We start from the raw sequence: 17107 nt of genomic DNA, 5'->3' as shown, positions 1-17107 counted from the left end.
TGTTTTCTATAATTTGTCTATTCTTGCATTATTTTAAAGTATATTGACTACTGTGAGGAAGCCTGAGGGGGGCTCCTGGGGTGCTGATTTTACCTGGGTGATGGCTATATGGGTATGTTAGCTTTGTCATAATTCATTGAGTTGTACCCATATTATTTAAGACCTTTCAGTATGTGCTATACTTTCAGGAAAGTATAAAAAGGTTAAGGTATGAAACAAATACTTAACCAAATGGAAGCAGGAATGGGAAGGTGCCAGACCAAAAAGTTACATCTCTTGAGCAAGAGATCCTCATGTGCTGATTGGGCAGACCAGGCTGTTGAAGATTAAATTGAACTCATTTCTTAGTTCTTCCTACTAGAAATTCTAATAAAGCAGTTAAAACCTTGAGAGAAGAATAAGCAGGCTTCAGGCATAAGCAGTCCATTACGAATCATGACATAGTCTATTTCTATCTCACTGAGAAAACATTGAAAACCAACATAAATCATGCTGTGCAGTTTTCATTGATCTCTCCATTAGTGTTTGCTCCGTGGACTCAATCCATGAATCAACATAGCTGTGTTTTCTAAATCTGCATCAAAATAATAGGTGACATGAGTGGCCAGGATTGGTTCCTTTCTGATGAAATTTCAATTATTAACCTTGTAAAGTAAGAATATCTAAGCCTCTCATCTTGTCAATAGCAGTGAAGCAAGGAAGAGATCCAGGAAGGAGGTTAACCTGGAAGGAAAAGGTGTGTTGCCACATGGCCCAGCCACTCTTGCTGGCCAGGACATTCTACATCACCAACGTTAGATCTCCACTGCATGTTTATTAGCACAATATAACCTTAGACTAATACCTTGTGGATGAAGAGATGTGGTTTGAACATCTTCTTAGGAAGAGCTTAGGAAGATTAACTGGAAAAGAGAGAACCCAGTGGGGGACAGGCTATGACTTTCTGGCCAGTCAAGAACCAGAGAAGAAATAAGAGTGAGAGATTCTGACCTTTAGCAAAATAACTATGAACTTGTCTAGAAGAATTAGAAAGGACTTATAAATATAGATTTATATTTATTTACAGACCCATATAGATTATATGAGTCTAAAGAAGCACATATGGCCTATGGCAAGGCAAAAACATCTGAATCACTGTTTTGAGAAGTGGATTGAAGGCAATGGACTTACTAAAGTTTTACAGTTGGCAAATGAAAAACTAATCACCTTGCAGGCTCTGCCTATAGTGAGGTGAGTTGGCTTTGAAGTCTGGGGTACACCAGTTCTCCTGACTTCCTCTAGATATAAGCGTTGCTATCGAGTTTGCTATTTTTAAACTTCTCGAGAGGGTTGAGCAAGAGCATACCTCCTGGATTTTATATATTTGCAAAATATATATGCTACCTAACAATATTCTGTGATTCTACTCAGGAGACTTCAGATACTAAGAGATTCTACTCAGGATACAGAAGGAGGGCTGGACTGGAGAAGGCCTATATCAAACAGAGCTCCATTGAAGGACCCAGTTTAGAGGATCCACTTAGGAGAGGGCTAGAGACATGCACCTGAGAGCAAGATGTGAACAAGACCAACACATCCAAGCTGCCAAAGAAGGGTAGAGTTGGCCCCTCCATCATCTCTTCCTCCCTCTTCTCCTCTAGCCAGGGCAACAGGAAAGGCAGATTTAATGACTTGTAATAAAGGAGGTCCTACAGGCCACAAAACAGAATCATCAATGATATTGGCAGTTCAGATATTCACTGCTTTATCTTCCACCTTCCCTCTGACCCTCAGCAGGATTTTGGCTGCTCTCAGCTGAGTGGAGGAAGATAACCACAGCTCTTAATACCCACAGTGGTCATCACCTAGGAACTAAACATCTCAGAGTGGGTCATGCAGCATGCAGAGCACATGGCGATGAAGTTCACTTGATGGCTTAGTGCGAACACTGACCTCTGGATGCAGGCTTTGTAAACACTTAGGCTTTGCAGCTTTGGGGCTGAAGTATCATCCTCGACTGAAGTTCTATAGTGCACAGAGTACTAACTTGAATCCGCAAGCTTGGCAGAGTCAGTCTTTTACTCACTTATTGTCATGGTGAAGCATCTAAAGAGCCTTTTACAAAATCATGCTGGACTGAGCATCAGAGGGCAAAGGAAGATGTCAAGAGGAACCTGTATTTTTCTCCTTCGGAATGTTAGTACACTGAAGGAAACTTCAAGTCCATCCAGTCCAACCCACTCATTTCCCAGACAAGGAAAGTGAAGCCCAGAGAACAGATGGGCTGCCTTCCCTAGTCATATGGGGCTTAAAAATATATATGTATATTTATTTTATATATATTTTATTTTCATGAGAGTTAGGGAGAGTGACCAGTGTTATCTCATTTCCTGGCTTCTCAAATTCAGGATCCAGCCAAATCAAGCTATTATTTATAGCCTGGCTATACATTATACTTTCCTACCTCCATGCCATTGCCCCATCACTTGGAATGCCACATTCCACCTCCCAAGCATCCCAAATTTCCATCTTTTGAAAAAGATGGAAAGTGGTGTAAGCATGAACATTTTATTCTCCTCAAGGGAATAACAACCACAGTTTTACAGTGTGAGAATTCATGCAGTGTATATCTCATTTGCATCTCATAGCACACCTGTACAGGGACAAGAAATTACACTCCTCATTTCAGAGAGGATGAGGCCAGGGTTTCCTGGCAATCCGACAGCCACCAAAGCAGAATAAGAACAACTTTTGTGTAACTCTGGATTTTGTCAAGACCTTAATTTTAGGCTGGTGAATATGAGGTCCAAAGTCTTTGAAGATCCTAAATGCAGGAAACATCCCTCCACATTAGTAAATCAGATCTATTTATGCTACTGGGAAACATAGAGAGCAGTGGATATATTTGCATTACCATCTTCTCCGACCTGCAAATCTGAAAGCATTTTGAAGTTTTGCTTTCGACTGGGAGAAACTTCAGGTGCAGAGAGCAAGGCTTTTTGCCCTTGACCACACTGTTAATAAGTGAGAAGTTATGCCAAAAAGAGCTATCACTCTACAGTGTGGAAATGTTCTTCCTAGTGATGTGTTAATTTTAACAAAATGTTACCATAATGAAGCAGTATATTTAACTCACGGAGGTTTTTTATAGCAGTACTCTGTATGTGCAAAGTAAAATCTGATATGTGCTCCAAATAGTCTCTACCCTCCCGCCCTTTTTTAAAAATAAAGAACTTCAAGGGCAGAGTGGGAGGGTTTTAATGATAAAAATATAAAGAGTAGGATGTCTATCATCTTTAACCAAGAATAAGCTCCATTTCCTAGTCTTTTAACCCTCTTAAAAAATCCAGCTCTTAAGAAATCCAGGATACTCTAAAATGTAGGCTAATGTTGACTGTCAATCATTAGCAAATTACTTCCTTTCCTGATTTTTTTTTTGGTGTATGGTCCGGGATTCGAACCCAGGTCTCCTGCATGGAAAGCGGGCATTCTAGCACTAAACCACCCGTGCACCACCTTTTATGATCATTTTACTTTGGTAAACAACTTTTCTCTTCTTAAAGATCACCATTCTTAGTTAAGGTGAATCAAGAAACTGATGGCATGTTAATGCATTTTGTTGCTGGGTTATTTCATTTTGAAATATCTAGGGTCCTTCAAATTTATTTTTTAAATTGTGCATGACAAGAATAGAGTTGAAGGGAAAGAGAAAAAGTCATTCAATCTAATCTTCCACCCTGGGTGGGACTATCTTTTGAAAGGTGCCTGAGAGGTGACTGGACAGGGTCTACTAGAACATGACCAGTGATGGGGAGCTCACTACTTCACACAAAAGTTCATCCCTCTGTTCAATAATTCTCTTCCTTTAACAGCTTTTCCTTCTTGTGAATAAAAATGTACCTCCTCTTAACTTCTCTCCAGACTTGACTCCTGAAGTGGCATGAAGTTCCCTGTTCTTTACATGTGTGTTTTAAAGACTTACATCCTTGTTTCCTGTTTCCTTGCTTCAAGTTTTTCTTCTTCAGATGAAACACCTTTAGTTCCTTTGATCTGTTCTCCTATGCCTTGGGCTCAGATCTGTCAATATTATCCTTCTCTAGTCATCCTCCTCTCAATTTAGTACTATTCACTAGTCTCCCTTTTAAAATGTGCACTCAAAATTTATGCAGCTTTTGGTAGTTTTCAGAAACTGTTGCAGCTGGAAAATTTCCCTTGCTTTATAACTGGGCTTCTGAGATCTGGGGACCTACCTTTGCCAAGGTTTCATCATCCAAGTGATTCTTCTGAATCACATGTTGAAGTGCAAAATAAATTTTTTCCTGAAGCTTCTGAACTTTCCTTGGTTCTATAAGCCAGGCTCGGTCTGACAAAAGAAAAAGAATTGTCAAGAGCGGGAGGGAACATGAACTTTGAATATGATATAAATCTACAGATATTTTAGTGCTGACTTTCAAAGCCATTTAATGTGGCTTAGCTATAAACTGTTTCTTAAGGCAGCTTTGACAATAATATATAATATATTCATATCAAAAATCAGGGTGGAGTTAAGGATGCATTGGTTCAAACAAACTTCGTATTTTTTATTGTCTCTGACACTTTACATCCTTACTCTTTCTCTGGACATATGCCTAGATGTTTTTCTTCAAAGTGGATGTAAATGATTTGTGAAGAAAATCTATTGTAGGTAACGAACCCAGGTCTCCAGCATGGCAGGAGAGAACTCTGCCTGCTGAGCCACTGTGGCCTACCCTATATTGGAGTTTTAAATGGTGGTTAGAATAAGCCCTATTTCCCTCCCTTCTTTCCTTTTTTTTTTTTTTTTCTTTTTTCCTGGAGGCTTTGTAGACCAGGGTGATAAAATGCAGTCCAGAATCAATGCCTGAGGCTGGACCTTCAGTGAAGAGGCAACTAGACTCTCCAAATGCTGAACAAATATGCATGGAAAAGAAGTTGGATATAAACCTCCTGAACACAGTTCAGGTCAGGTGAGAAACTTGATTCTGTAATCTTAGACAGGACAAGGACAGGTCCAGCCAACAGTTCAGCAAGTGAGCTGAACTTACGTAAGTGAGCACAAAAGCCTTCAGTGACAATTATCAACCAGAATAAATTAAATTTCTGTCCTTCTTCTTCCCCTAAGCTGTCTGGAACCGACTAGACAGTGACTATTTGCTAAGAACATGAGGGAAGGGTAGAGCCTGACTCAAGATGGGGCCTCCACAGGTGGGAAATCTGTATTCCTTCCTTTTTGGAATATGGCAGTAGGCCAGGGTGGTCAATTAGGTAATTGGAGCTGCTGAAGCCTCTGAATGTGGGGATGGAAGATGCCTCACTGGGTACAGTGGTACAAATGACATGCTTCCAAAATTCAGCAGAATTTGCTACCCGACCTTAGCAAATCCTTTCTAGAAAAACGGATACACAGCTCAGCTGATTTCTAACTCATCAGGAAATGGCTTGATTTCCTTCTGGGGCAGTCCACCTTCACAGATTGTTCAGAGCTCCCTAAATTGTCTGGGTTTGAGTTACAATGAATAAAGTTTGATACATCATGTCTTAAGTATATGCTGCTAAGAGCCCTTGGGAAAGAAGAAGGGAAGTTGTAGGGTCAGGGCCCAGAGAGAGATGTTGTAATTCCATCTTTTTGGTGTTGCTGCTCAAAGGAGAAAATTCACACTTGTATACCCAGGAGACCTGTCCCAGAACAGGAAATCAAGTCTCATAGGGACAAGGGAGGCGGTGCTGATGGTGGAATTTCAGACACTAGCATGACTATTTAAGGCAATATATATATGTGATAGATATATGTATTCATATCATATCAAAATATATATGTATTCATATATATATGAATTTACTGACTTGTCACTAACATAAGCAAAAAGAAGAATGAGTCTTTACAACATTTCCTTTGAGCAAGCTGGAGTCCCTCACTCATAAACCCACAGCTTAGAACTAGCCCTCTTTTATTATTGTTACACTACACCCAAATGAAACAAATACTTGAGAAAATGGTAGGATGCACATTATTTGGCATGTGAATGTTATCAGGAATTAGTATTTCCAGTCACTTCCATCTATCTTTGTGCTTTCATGCCTGGGAAAATTTCTAGTGTTGGAAAATGCATAAGTAAATAAATAAATAAAAAATAAAAAGGCCTGCCGTAACAGCTTTATTTTAGATAGGGCCATAAAAGAAACTGTTAGTAATAACATTCCAAGTGATAAATAGTTTCCAATTTTGTCAAGTTGTTAAAAAAAACAGAAATAAGAAAAAAAAAAACCTCATAAATCTACTAAAGATTACATTAGGAATAATATAGGTAATTGTAAAATTGCAAAGACTGGTATTGTACTAACAATAGAAATAGCTAGAATGAGATGTCCAAGTACACAATTATAGGTGAAAGTAATTTCTTCTGGCTTCACTGAAAAATATGTTAGGGTATAAGAAGAGAGATCTAGTCTCTAGAGATCAATGGATTATGGAATGAGTGAGTCTCTAGATCATAAAAATTAGATGGGAATGTTTTCTTCTTTCATATATTGAGCTGTCAGTGATGCTTTCCCTTGACCTAAAATCTCACTGAACGAACAACTGAATGACTCTGAATCCTCTTTCTGATTGAATTGGGAGTCACATATTTGTTAGGATTCTATTCATTTCGAGTTGGCATATACTTTGAAAAAGTATTTCAACTGCTATTGTTCTGTTTGATCCAGAAACATTGTCATACTTTAACTTTGACAACTTTTTGGCACTTTATTTAAATTTAGAGCAAGAGGTCTTAGCCATTATGGAGGTCCAACTCCCTTATTTTATAGATAAGGAAACTAAAGCTCCTAGAGGTCACGCATTTAAAGTCATATAGGTCACTGGTGACAGAGCAGGTTCTAGAAACTCTGCTTCCACTTCTGAGATTTTTCCTCTTCCACCAGGCAGCTTTTGGTAGAAGCCCTCTGCTGGCCTCATCTCCTTTTAGAGCATGTACAATTGCTAAAAGAAGAGGGACCAGTATTTCTCTACAGTGATCATATGAACATTAATTTGGGTGGAAAAGCCAATGAAAGGAGTATTTAAAGATAAAGGTATTTTTGAGTTATTTTGGCTCCCATGCTGGATCTGTCATTTAGGTATGTTTCTACTAAGCTTCACCCTTTTGAATTTTTTTTTTATCTATTTCTTTAATTCTTACAGTTAAAATAGAACTTAATTGTAATTCAGGCTACTATTTGTTTTCATTTATCTGTTAATGGACAATTTTGTTTATCTGAATCTGGAGTGATCCCTGTCACACGTCCAACTCTTGGTTTTGGGAGAAAATTGGTCATTTCAATTAAGTTGAGGCTATTTTTCCATTGCATTGTCTAAAAATATTGTAAGCCTGCTAAGGAAAATATAGCTCTTTAAAAGTTTCTCTTAAACACATTGTTTTAGGTAAAGCATAAGATATGTCAAAGATAATAAAAAAGAGGTTAAGGAGAGTCAAGAGTTAATGCCAAAGTTAGTAAAATATGTTTTAAAAAAATGGTAAGGGATCTTAGACTTTCCTACCTGGAGATATCAGAACAGCAGATGAGAACAAAGCAATCTCCTCCTCAGTCAACTGCAAGGAACACAAATTCTTTGCAAAGTCAAATGCTTCATTCACTAGGTCATCAGAACCTATAAAGGAAGAAGGTAGATTAAATTAAAATAATTGAATGAAATGAGGCAGGAGTAAGAAAAGTCTCATCATTAGGAAGTTATTCAAAGATTCGCATACTAGATGCCTAGAGAAAAAATTTCCCAGTTCCTATACATAAGAAGTGACTTTACATGTAATGATAGAGTGAGGACATTGGGCAAAATTTTGACCAGGTAATCAAAATTAATATCATCAATGAGGTGCAAATGGACACAGTGCACCTCCCAGTGTAATATCTGGCTGGGAATGCATAATGTATATCTAATCCCATAAATTTGAAATTATTTCCATTAATTTTTTTTTTTTAAGTAAGTGCTCTGGGGGATCCTGTCCTCCATAGAAAGCCTAAAACTCAACTAGAAGAGGCAGGGGGCTGTCTGTCTTAGTGGTACTTGAGGCTAGGTTATCCAGGTACTCCAAAATGAGATGCTAGAAACTCCCTAGAAAGTGGAGACAGGTACCTTTCAATGTGGTAACTTCCCAGGACATTTGACTGAGAACCAGGGTTCATTTATTTTTACCTCCTAATGGAGGACTTTCAGGTAAATTCATTAGACATTGCGAATTTTGGCAAAATAATGCCTCAGACCTACACCAATCCTTGGTAAATGTTTATTTTATGAGGATGGAAATATACTGATGTTGATTGCCAAGGTTCTTTTCCTTCTTGAAAATCTAGCCTTGGAATTGACATGGATGTGTATCAAATGCAGGAGGGAAATACTGCCACTCCTGATGGACTTGCTTTTGGCTATCATATCAACTAACAGCACAAGAGGTGAAAGGCTAGTGGGCAGGATATGGAACAAATGGCACTATCAATCGTTAAAACCTTTCCTGGCATCAGCCCATCTTTGCTAATGTTCTTCTTATCCATGCATGTGCACTGGGGACTGGATGTGAGGGATATGCCTTCCAAAGGAAAACAGACGTTGTCCATGCCCTCCAACAAGAATGGCCTGTAAATCAATTTGGCCAGGTCAGCTCTAACTCAACCTGTGCCTGCAGAACTTGATGGATTAAATGGGATAAAGTCATTGCTCTGGGTGAGAAACAAATGAAGGAATTCCTCTTTTAATTACACATCTTAACTAATAATTATTAATTTCTATAAGAAACTCAATAGGTCATCTCCATGGACTACCAGGGCTTTACATAAAAAAAATACTCTGTGGAGCAGTCAACAAGAAGGCAAAAGTTGATTCTATAAGAATGCCCTGTAACACATCCCAGCTTTTAGTGAAGCAGTCTTCATTTATTTCCAAATGAGGTATGGTAGGTCTCAATAATTTCAATATTTCTCTTCTTCCTTTCATATTAGGAATGGCAATTGAGTTAGAAGAAACACTGGAGACTGACTTAGTTCAACTCTCACTGAATAATGAAATGCTTGTTCGTGTGAAAGAATCAAGGAATTTCACTTTTTATGCCAGTCTAAGTGGAGAAATTGATGGCACCTAATAAACTGTGTCATCAACAAAGAGATTTACCTAAGGCTTTGAACATTTGCATTCCTCCATATTTTCCTTCAAACAGAACAGTGTTGTTTAGTGGGTTGAAGGCACGGCACATTCTCACTAAAACCACTTCCAAGCAACCTATGAGTAAAAATAAATAAAAAATTACAGTAATAAAGAGGTTATTACAGCAGAAAGAAAGGTAAAGAGATTTCAAGGACTTCAAACACACATATAGATGCATACAGACACTTACAAAAACTCCTCAAGTTTCTCTCCCAGGTGAAAAAAAATAACGGTATTAGAAATAAAGCTTCTTTGATACTTATATGAAGAATTAAAGATTAAATACATTTCAAGATGGCTTAATCACAGAACAGCAATATTTTAATCAGAGGGGGAGCATAAATTTGTTTTTATTTTGACTAATCTTAAAATCACTTTCTGTTTTTTAATACATAACTGATGAAAAATGGCTCAAAAAGGAGCTTCAAAAACAACCAGCCTGGTCTGTTAATATTTGCAGAAGTTTTGCTCTTGGGAAAACTAGCTTTCAGCTTCACCTGCTACATGGAGTATTTAACATAGTCCATGCAATTTCAACACAGATGGCTTTGGATAGGGATTCCAGCATGTTTCTTGGGACACCATTTGCATCTGATGCTCTTTGAAAAGAGGGTTTCTTGGTCAAATGGGTTTCAGCAAAAGACTGCATATTAACCTTCTGCAGAGTGTTACCATCAACATTTGCACATCAGAGGCTGTGAGAAGTCCTGGCATGAAGAAGCCTGTCAACATTGATGAATCTAGAATTTCTCTGAGTTCCCTGTAAGCCCAATGAGGGCAGGAATCTTGTTTGCAACCATGGGCGGATGTGACTATTTTGTTCATGTTTGCATCTCTGAACCTAGAAAATTCCTGGCACATAGTAGGTGCTTAATAAATATTTATTTATTGTGAGTGAATTAATTTATTACCTTTATTTTCCCTGTGAACATTTATGACATCCTCAGCCAGACTCAGAAGCTACAAATGTGCATGAGAACATCCAAATTGTGATATGGCCATATCTCTGGCATCTTTCTTATGTCGCCACTTTATATCTATATTTTATCTCATTTGCTGTGCTGATTTCTCTTTCCTTTTCCTAGCACATGTCACCTCGTATAGGTTCTTATACATAGAGGGGATTTGCAAAGATTAATTGAAACTATAACTTTCCAGTACAAGTGGTGATGGATACCTACTACTAAATATCTACTCTGTGCCAGGCACTCTCTTAGATCCTTATATTAATTTTCACATTTTCTCTTTGCAATAACCATATCACGTGAATTTTATTACTTCTATTTAAAGATGAATTACAGGAGGCTTAAAGAGCTTAAGGAGGCTTTTTACAAAGGGAAAAAATATTAAAGATTATGTGGCCCAGGGTGTCCCAAAGGTCAGCCCACTACTACTGGTTTTATCTGAGAGTTATTTGCAAATACTGAAAACTGGGTTCCCTTCCAGGAAATTCTGAATCTCTGGGTCTAGGTTGGTGCTCAAGACTCTGCCCTGTCAATAAGCTCAAAGATGCTGCTTATTTCTTATTCCAAGTTTGGAAATTATTGTTTTTAGTCCCTTTATTTGTTTGTTTGTTTGTTTGCATGGGCAGGCACTGGGAATTGAACCTGGGTCTCTGGTATGGCAGGCAAGAATTCTGAAACTGAGCCACCATTGCACCGCCCCACTTATTTATTTTACAAATGAGAAAGCTGTCATTTAGAGAGACTAGATCCAGGTCACATATCATGTGTGGCAGATTTCAATTTTCAAAGATGGCCACAAAAATATCTCCCATCCTACATGCTTTTCTAGAACCTTGCCATACTCCAGCAAGCTATAGATTCCATATCTCCTCCCACTGAAACTGGATGAGCATGGAGGAAGTTGAACTCTGGGAATTCTGAGGCTGTCAGAAAAATGCTATTCCCTTATGCCTTGTTCTCTTGGAATGTTGGCTCTTGGAACCCAACAACTATGCTGTAAGGAAGTTCAAGCAGTCTGTGGAGAGACTCATATGGAAAGAAACTGAGGCCCCCAGCCCAGAGCCTTGGCTAAGCCCCAGGCTGTCAACCAGTGCAACGCCGCAGCCATGCAAGTGAGCCAATTTGAAAGTGGATCCTTCCACTCCCAGGCATGTTCATTTAAGTGGATGCCACAGGAAGCAGAGACAAGCTGTCCTTCCTGAGCACTTTCCAAACTGTATTGTTGATAGCAACAATAAAGGATTGTTTTAACTAAGTTTGGGAGACTGTTTTTATGCAGCAATCGATAACTGACGAATCAAGTTAGTGCTTGAGTCAAGGTTTGTGTCAACTTGCATCATCTGGTTAAAGGCAGCAGCAACTTACCACCATATCTGACCCTGGCTCAGGTGCCAACTTTGTCAAGTTTTGGCTTTGTAGCATTGAATATGATCCTTCCACCTCTTTGAGTCTTTACCTTCTCTATAAGATGGAAATCATAATATTGATCTCACAAGATTGAATGAGATATCAGAGGTAAACATTAACAAATACATCCACCACAGTGGTTCTTATTTTCTATTTTGAAAGGAGGTCAAGAAAGACACCTTTTTTTATTTCCCTCTTTGGGTAAGAGCATCTGCAAAATCAGTCATATGCACAGTTTCTTGACGTTCTTCCTACGTGACTGTGTGTGTCTCAGAGAGTATATGTGAGGGAAGGAGGAGGGGATGATTTGAGCAAAATGGAGCTCCTCCTGGTGTCCTGGTTGCAGGCTGTCCTCATTAAAATGATTGGAAATGACCACAGAGGCAGAGCTCAGCTAGCCTGGACTTTTTTCTCCCCACAAAAGGCAAAGAGTGCGTTTGAGCACCAGCTCAGCAATTCAACCACCTTAACACGTTAATTACTTGCACTGCCTGTCAAGCTGGGCATCTCAACCTCCGCAATTAATAGCTCTACTTTCAATAAGCAAAATTGTATTTGACATCAAAGGCGAACTGAATGATACTCAGGATGTTTTTATTACTGAGCGTTTCCTTTGGGAATTGACTGACCAGGTGGGTGGTAAAAAAAAATGAGCTGCATCTTGGAAGGTGGGTTTTCTAGACCCAGCACAGAGCTAAGGGTCCACCACAACCTGGCCCAAAATAGGTGCCGCCCACCCCATGACCCGTCTCTTTGCTCACCTGACTTCAGAAGGAGAATCTGATCATTCTGACAGAGCTCCATGAAGCCTGTTATCCGCTTTGCAAACTCTACCACGTATTGGATGGCGTGAGTGATCTGGATGGCACACTGCTGCCACAGCGCTTCCCTGGACTTTAGAGAGAAAGCACAGAATGGAAACAGAGCAAAGAACTCCTTCTAAAGTCAATAAAATACTCGGGGTTGCTTTATTTGTACTTAGCTGCCACTTGGGGTCCAGGATAGGAGTTTCTCTGATTCCTTTCAAAAAGGTAGGCCAAATGTTCTACAACATCATTTTGATCTGTTTGAACCTCAATACGCTATGGCTATTTCAAAGTATTAATGAGGCTGAAATAATGGGAGCATTGCATGTAGTATGCAAAGATAGTTTCCTTTAGTTACTTTTTAAAATCTTCTTTTCCTTCCTTTTCCTCCTTTTCTTATCTTCACCTAAACAAATGCAAGCTCTTGGTGTAAAACAAACTCTTGCATTGAAGGATAGAGAATGAAGCCACAGGTGTCCATACTGTTATTTTCACATGCATCTGATGGACACTAAACTGTAACTTAGGGTCTGAAAGGAATTTCAAGGGAAAATGTATCACATCAAATCAAACCAAACCACTTTCTTAAGTAATATAGAACCCCAGAAATATATTTTGATTCTTGGATTAATTCTTTTGGAATGAGAAACGTAAATTCAGTGTGGGTTAATTCTGCTGTTTATTGACTAGAGTAATACTTATGCTTTGTCTCCTCATTTATGTATGTTCCAGTAGAGAAAAATCAGTATGGTGTCATCATATATTTAGACACACGCATTTACATATTTTATTAAAACTGTACCTACTAGTAGATCTTGTAATTGAGAATTTCAGTCCCAAAGTAAAGTAATATGAGTAAAGAACAACAATGACAAATTCTTTCTATTCAAAACACTTCTGATTGTCACAAAGATATAATGAAAATAAGAATAATAATATTGATGATGATGACAAAAGGTGGGGGTGTGTTGTTTCTCTTTTTCTTTGGTCTTTTTTTGATGTGGGCAAGAAAAAACATTTTAGAAGGATTGTTCTATATTTTTGTTGTGTAAGTTTGCAACTCTGTGACTACTTAGTTGCTCCTCGCCTGGCCCCAAGAAGCCACCCTGAGATATCCTACAATAATCTGATGTAGGTGTGGAGTCTTTCCAACTTTTTTTTTTTCGAAGAGGGCAGTGGTTTTCAACCCAGGCTCATTTGGCCCCTCTATGAACTTTTGGTAATGTCTGGAGACCTTTTTTGGTCATGGCAATTGTGTGTGAAGAGGGTGCTATTGACATCCAGTGGTAGAAACCAAGCATCCTGCAGTGCCCAGGTCAGCCCCACACAAAGAATGATTTGACCCACGATATTATTAATGCAAGATTGGGAAACCCAGAAATAGGGTAATCACAGAAAAACGACCTTATAGTTTCCCAGAGTACCTTGCTTTGATACGCTTTGATTTCTTCGTAGGTGTGTGTCTGCCACGCCAGCTGGTGCAGTTCCTCCATGGTGTACTGACACGTCTCCAAGTGGGATTTAATGATGTTTTGTGCAATTCGATCTATGAGAAAGAATATTGGTTCAAGGGTTGGTGAATAAAATCACTCTTCTCAAAGATGTTTGCTTTGAATAGGTATCTTATAGGAATGCCTTCTGGAGACACTCCAATTATACTGGTGTCTCACATTACTCTCTATCTTAAAATCTCTAGATCAGCTATGTATGTATTGTCTTTTTTGGTCAATGTTCAGTCTTTTAATAAAAATTTACTGCCTTTTTAATTTTGCTCCCTTTTTTTTGATCACAACTGTGAGATCTTACAAGTTTTAAAGCCTTCAAATAATTATCATTAAAAAAATTAAGTGAAAGATTATCAAATCTCTTGCTTTGTGGCCTAATAGTCCCCCAACATCCTTGGCACTTATATATCTGAAATACTTTAAAATATTTTGAAAATCGCTATAGTCTTTTGTTTATCCTAGAAAACGGGGATTAAAATATACATATACTTGCTTATATTTAAAGAGGGAGGATTAAACAATAAACTAAAAAAAGGAATCATTTTCTATAGAGAAGGAAGGGAGTGGAGGGAGAGGAATAGAATCTGGACTTTTCTGATGCTATTATTTGACTTTAAAATCATATAAATATTTTACATAATTATAAAATTGAATTAAATTTTAAAAAATTCTGAAAACCTATAAAGAAAAATGAAATAAGCAGGCTTAAGTATTGCATTAGGTTTCACAGAGAAAGGATCTATTCCAAGCACCTTATAACGTTCTGTCTGTGGAATATATCTGAGAGAAAAAAATTTCAAAAACGATGTTAAATCCTGTTTCAGCATCATACAGTACCGTTAACATTGGTACTACTGTCCTTATGCTGTGACATGCATTGTGATAAACAGCAATAATTATTTATGTTGGTATTATTGACACGGGGGTTTTCCAGGAGGGGAGAAAGGAGAGACTGAGGCAAGACCAAAGGGCTCAAGTAAAAACCCTTTTATCCTGAATTTTGACTGTAAGGATCCCCATAAACGTATAAGCTATTTTATCTTTTTTAAAAATTGTATTTCCTCACTGTGTCTATTGAAAAGGCCAAAGGAGAAACCCACCCCTCATGCCTAGATCTTGCTCTCTAAGTGACATTACCTTTGGAGAAACAGTGGGTTCCAAGTCTGGGACAAGAAGATATAAAATGAACTTTTGCAATATCAGAAATGAAAGACTTTTAGGATTGTGCCAAAAGGACTGAGGAGACAACTTTGGCTTTGATCGGCCAAAGAAGGGACAATTTGAATATCAATAGGGATGATACTTGCAATAGATTGAAACACATAAAATATGTTAAATCCACAATGCATAATGATATTTTTAAAAGGTCATGTTTTTGAGGGTGATAATAAAACCAACTCATTGAAAACTGATAAATAAAGGGAAACAAGCTTTCTTATAGGAACTATACCTCAGAGTAACCAAATAGTTGGTGAAGGGAAATTTATTTTTATAGAAACGTCTACTTTAATAAACAAAGCAAGAATGACAGAATTGGAATATCATTTTGCTACCTCTGATGAATTAACGGGCTGGGCATCACAACAACGAGAAAATAAAATCTCTTATAACCCATTTCGTGGCACATTAGAAACACGCAATAAATGGGCGCCACAGTAATTATTATTAGTGTATTTTATGCAGTTTGTCATCAAGGAAGCAGTGTGATGACTACAATGGAAACAAAACAGAGACATTTAATTTTGCAATTAGTGTTATGGAAAGAAGATATTTCAATACTAGAATTTTTCAATCAGAACTATACACGATAGATATAGAAGACCCTACAAACTGCTAACTTATGATTTTTGTTATACTCTGTTGGGTTCATCATTTCTAGACTTTCATTGCTTATCATATTACAAAAGCCATTCTTTTAAACAAAAAACCTATATTCAAAGTTTTTATTGAATATCCTCCAATGTTGTAAAAAAGGGCAGAATTACTCTATTCATCATATTAAAATAGATTGGTATGTCACGGTTCATCATTTTTCAATTTCACTGGGGCGGTCTAATTACTTAGAATCTAAAAAACATATCTGTTCTCTGGTAGGTATATAATGAAAACACAAGATTTTTACAGCTCTATAGCTTTCAAACCTCTATCTTCCTGGTATAGGTTGTTTTCATCTTCAAAGATACGCTGATTTGTCAGTAATTTACAAGCTTTAGGGTTTATAAGCAAAACTACAATTGCCCCACTCAAAATTGTATTATGAAAAACTCTGTGTTTCTTTATGACATCCTCTTGGAATTGTTGATCAAAATCTAAGAACTCTCTGGCCTTCTGCTACCAAAGCTTAGGGTTCCAAAGAGTTTGAGGAAGGCTGGACAAGGTAAACACATGGGCAGGTTAGGTGAAACTGAAGATTAAATCAACAAATGCATATTTCAGGACTTAGCTCAGATGCCCATTCCTGGTGAGGACTCCCCTGCTTTCCTCTGTCGTCAGGCAGGAGAGGCAGCTGTCATTACATTTTTTTCTTTTTCTTTATATTTTTATTGAGAAATTTCCACACAATACAGTCCAACCATATTATACAATCAGTGGCTCACAATATCATCACATAGTTGTATATTCTTCATCATGATCATTTGCATCACTCCCGAAAAAGAAAGGAAAAGAAAAAAACAAAAAGAACTCATATATTCCATACCTCTTACCCCTCCCTCTTATTGACCTGCAGTATTTTAATCTACCCAATTTTTATCTTTTTTCTCCCTTAATTAATTACTCTTGATTAATTATATCATTAGTTTTTTACTCATCTGGATAAAAAGAGCATTAGACACAAGGTTTTCACAATCACACAGTCACATTGTAAAAACTACATAGTTATATAGTCTTCTTCAAGAATCAAGGCTACTGGAACAGTTCAACAGTTTCAGGTACTTCCCTCTAGCCACTCCAATGCACCATAAACTAAAAAGGGATATCTATATAATGCACAAGAATAACTTCCAGGATAACCTCCTAACTCATAAATTTCTCAGCCACTGAGACTTTATTTTTTCTCATTTCTCTCTTTCCCCTTTTGGTCAAGAAGGCTTTCTCATTGCCAAGATACCGGGTTCCAGCTCATCTCCAGGAGTCCTGCTCCATGTTGCCAGGAAGATTTACACCACTGGGAGTCATGTCCTATGTAGGGGGGAGGGTAGTGAGTCCACTTGCTGAGCTGGCTTAGAGAGAGAG

The 17107-nt window shown here is 37.9% G+C and overlaps 1 protein-coding gene across 1 annotated transcript in view; it reads right to left on the bottom strand.

The window, feature by feature from the left end:
• The window catches only part of RORB (RAR related orphan receptor B), a 46437-nt gene that overhangs the window by 5369 nt on the left and 23961 nt on the right, over positions 1 to 17107 (bottom strand). Inside the window, exons 3-7 of the mRNA XM_077134902.1 lie at positions 13793 to 13914; positions 12324 to 12456; positions 9158 to 9265; positions 7535 to 7645; positions 4230 to 4342 (exon numbers count right to left, since the gene is read on the bottom strand). Of these exons, the coding sequence (XP_076991017.1) occupies positions 4230 to 4342; positions 7535 to 7645; positions 9158 to 9265; positions 12324 to 12456; positions 13793 to 13914 (587 nt within the window). The remainder of the gene's footprint in view (positions 1 to 4229; positions 4343 to 7534; positions 7646 to 9157; positions 9266 to 12323; positions 12457 to 13792; positions 13915 to 17107) is intronic.

Source organism: Tamandua tetradactyla, chromosome 2, assembly GCF_023851605.1.
Source record: "Tamandua tetradactyla isolate mTamTet1 chromosome 2, mTamTet1.pri, whole genome shotgun sequence".
NCBI lineage: Eukaryota > Metazoa > Chordata > Mammalia > Pilosa > Myrmecophagidae > Tamandua > Tamandua tetradactyla.
Note: the sequence above shows the minus strand (reverse complement) of the source record. Positions and strands in the feature narration are given on the sequence as shown.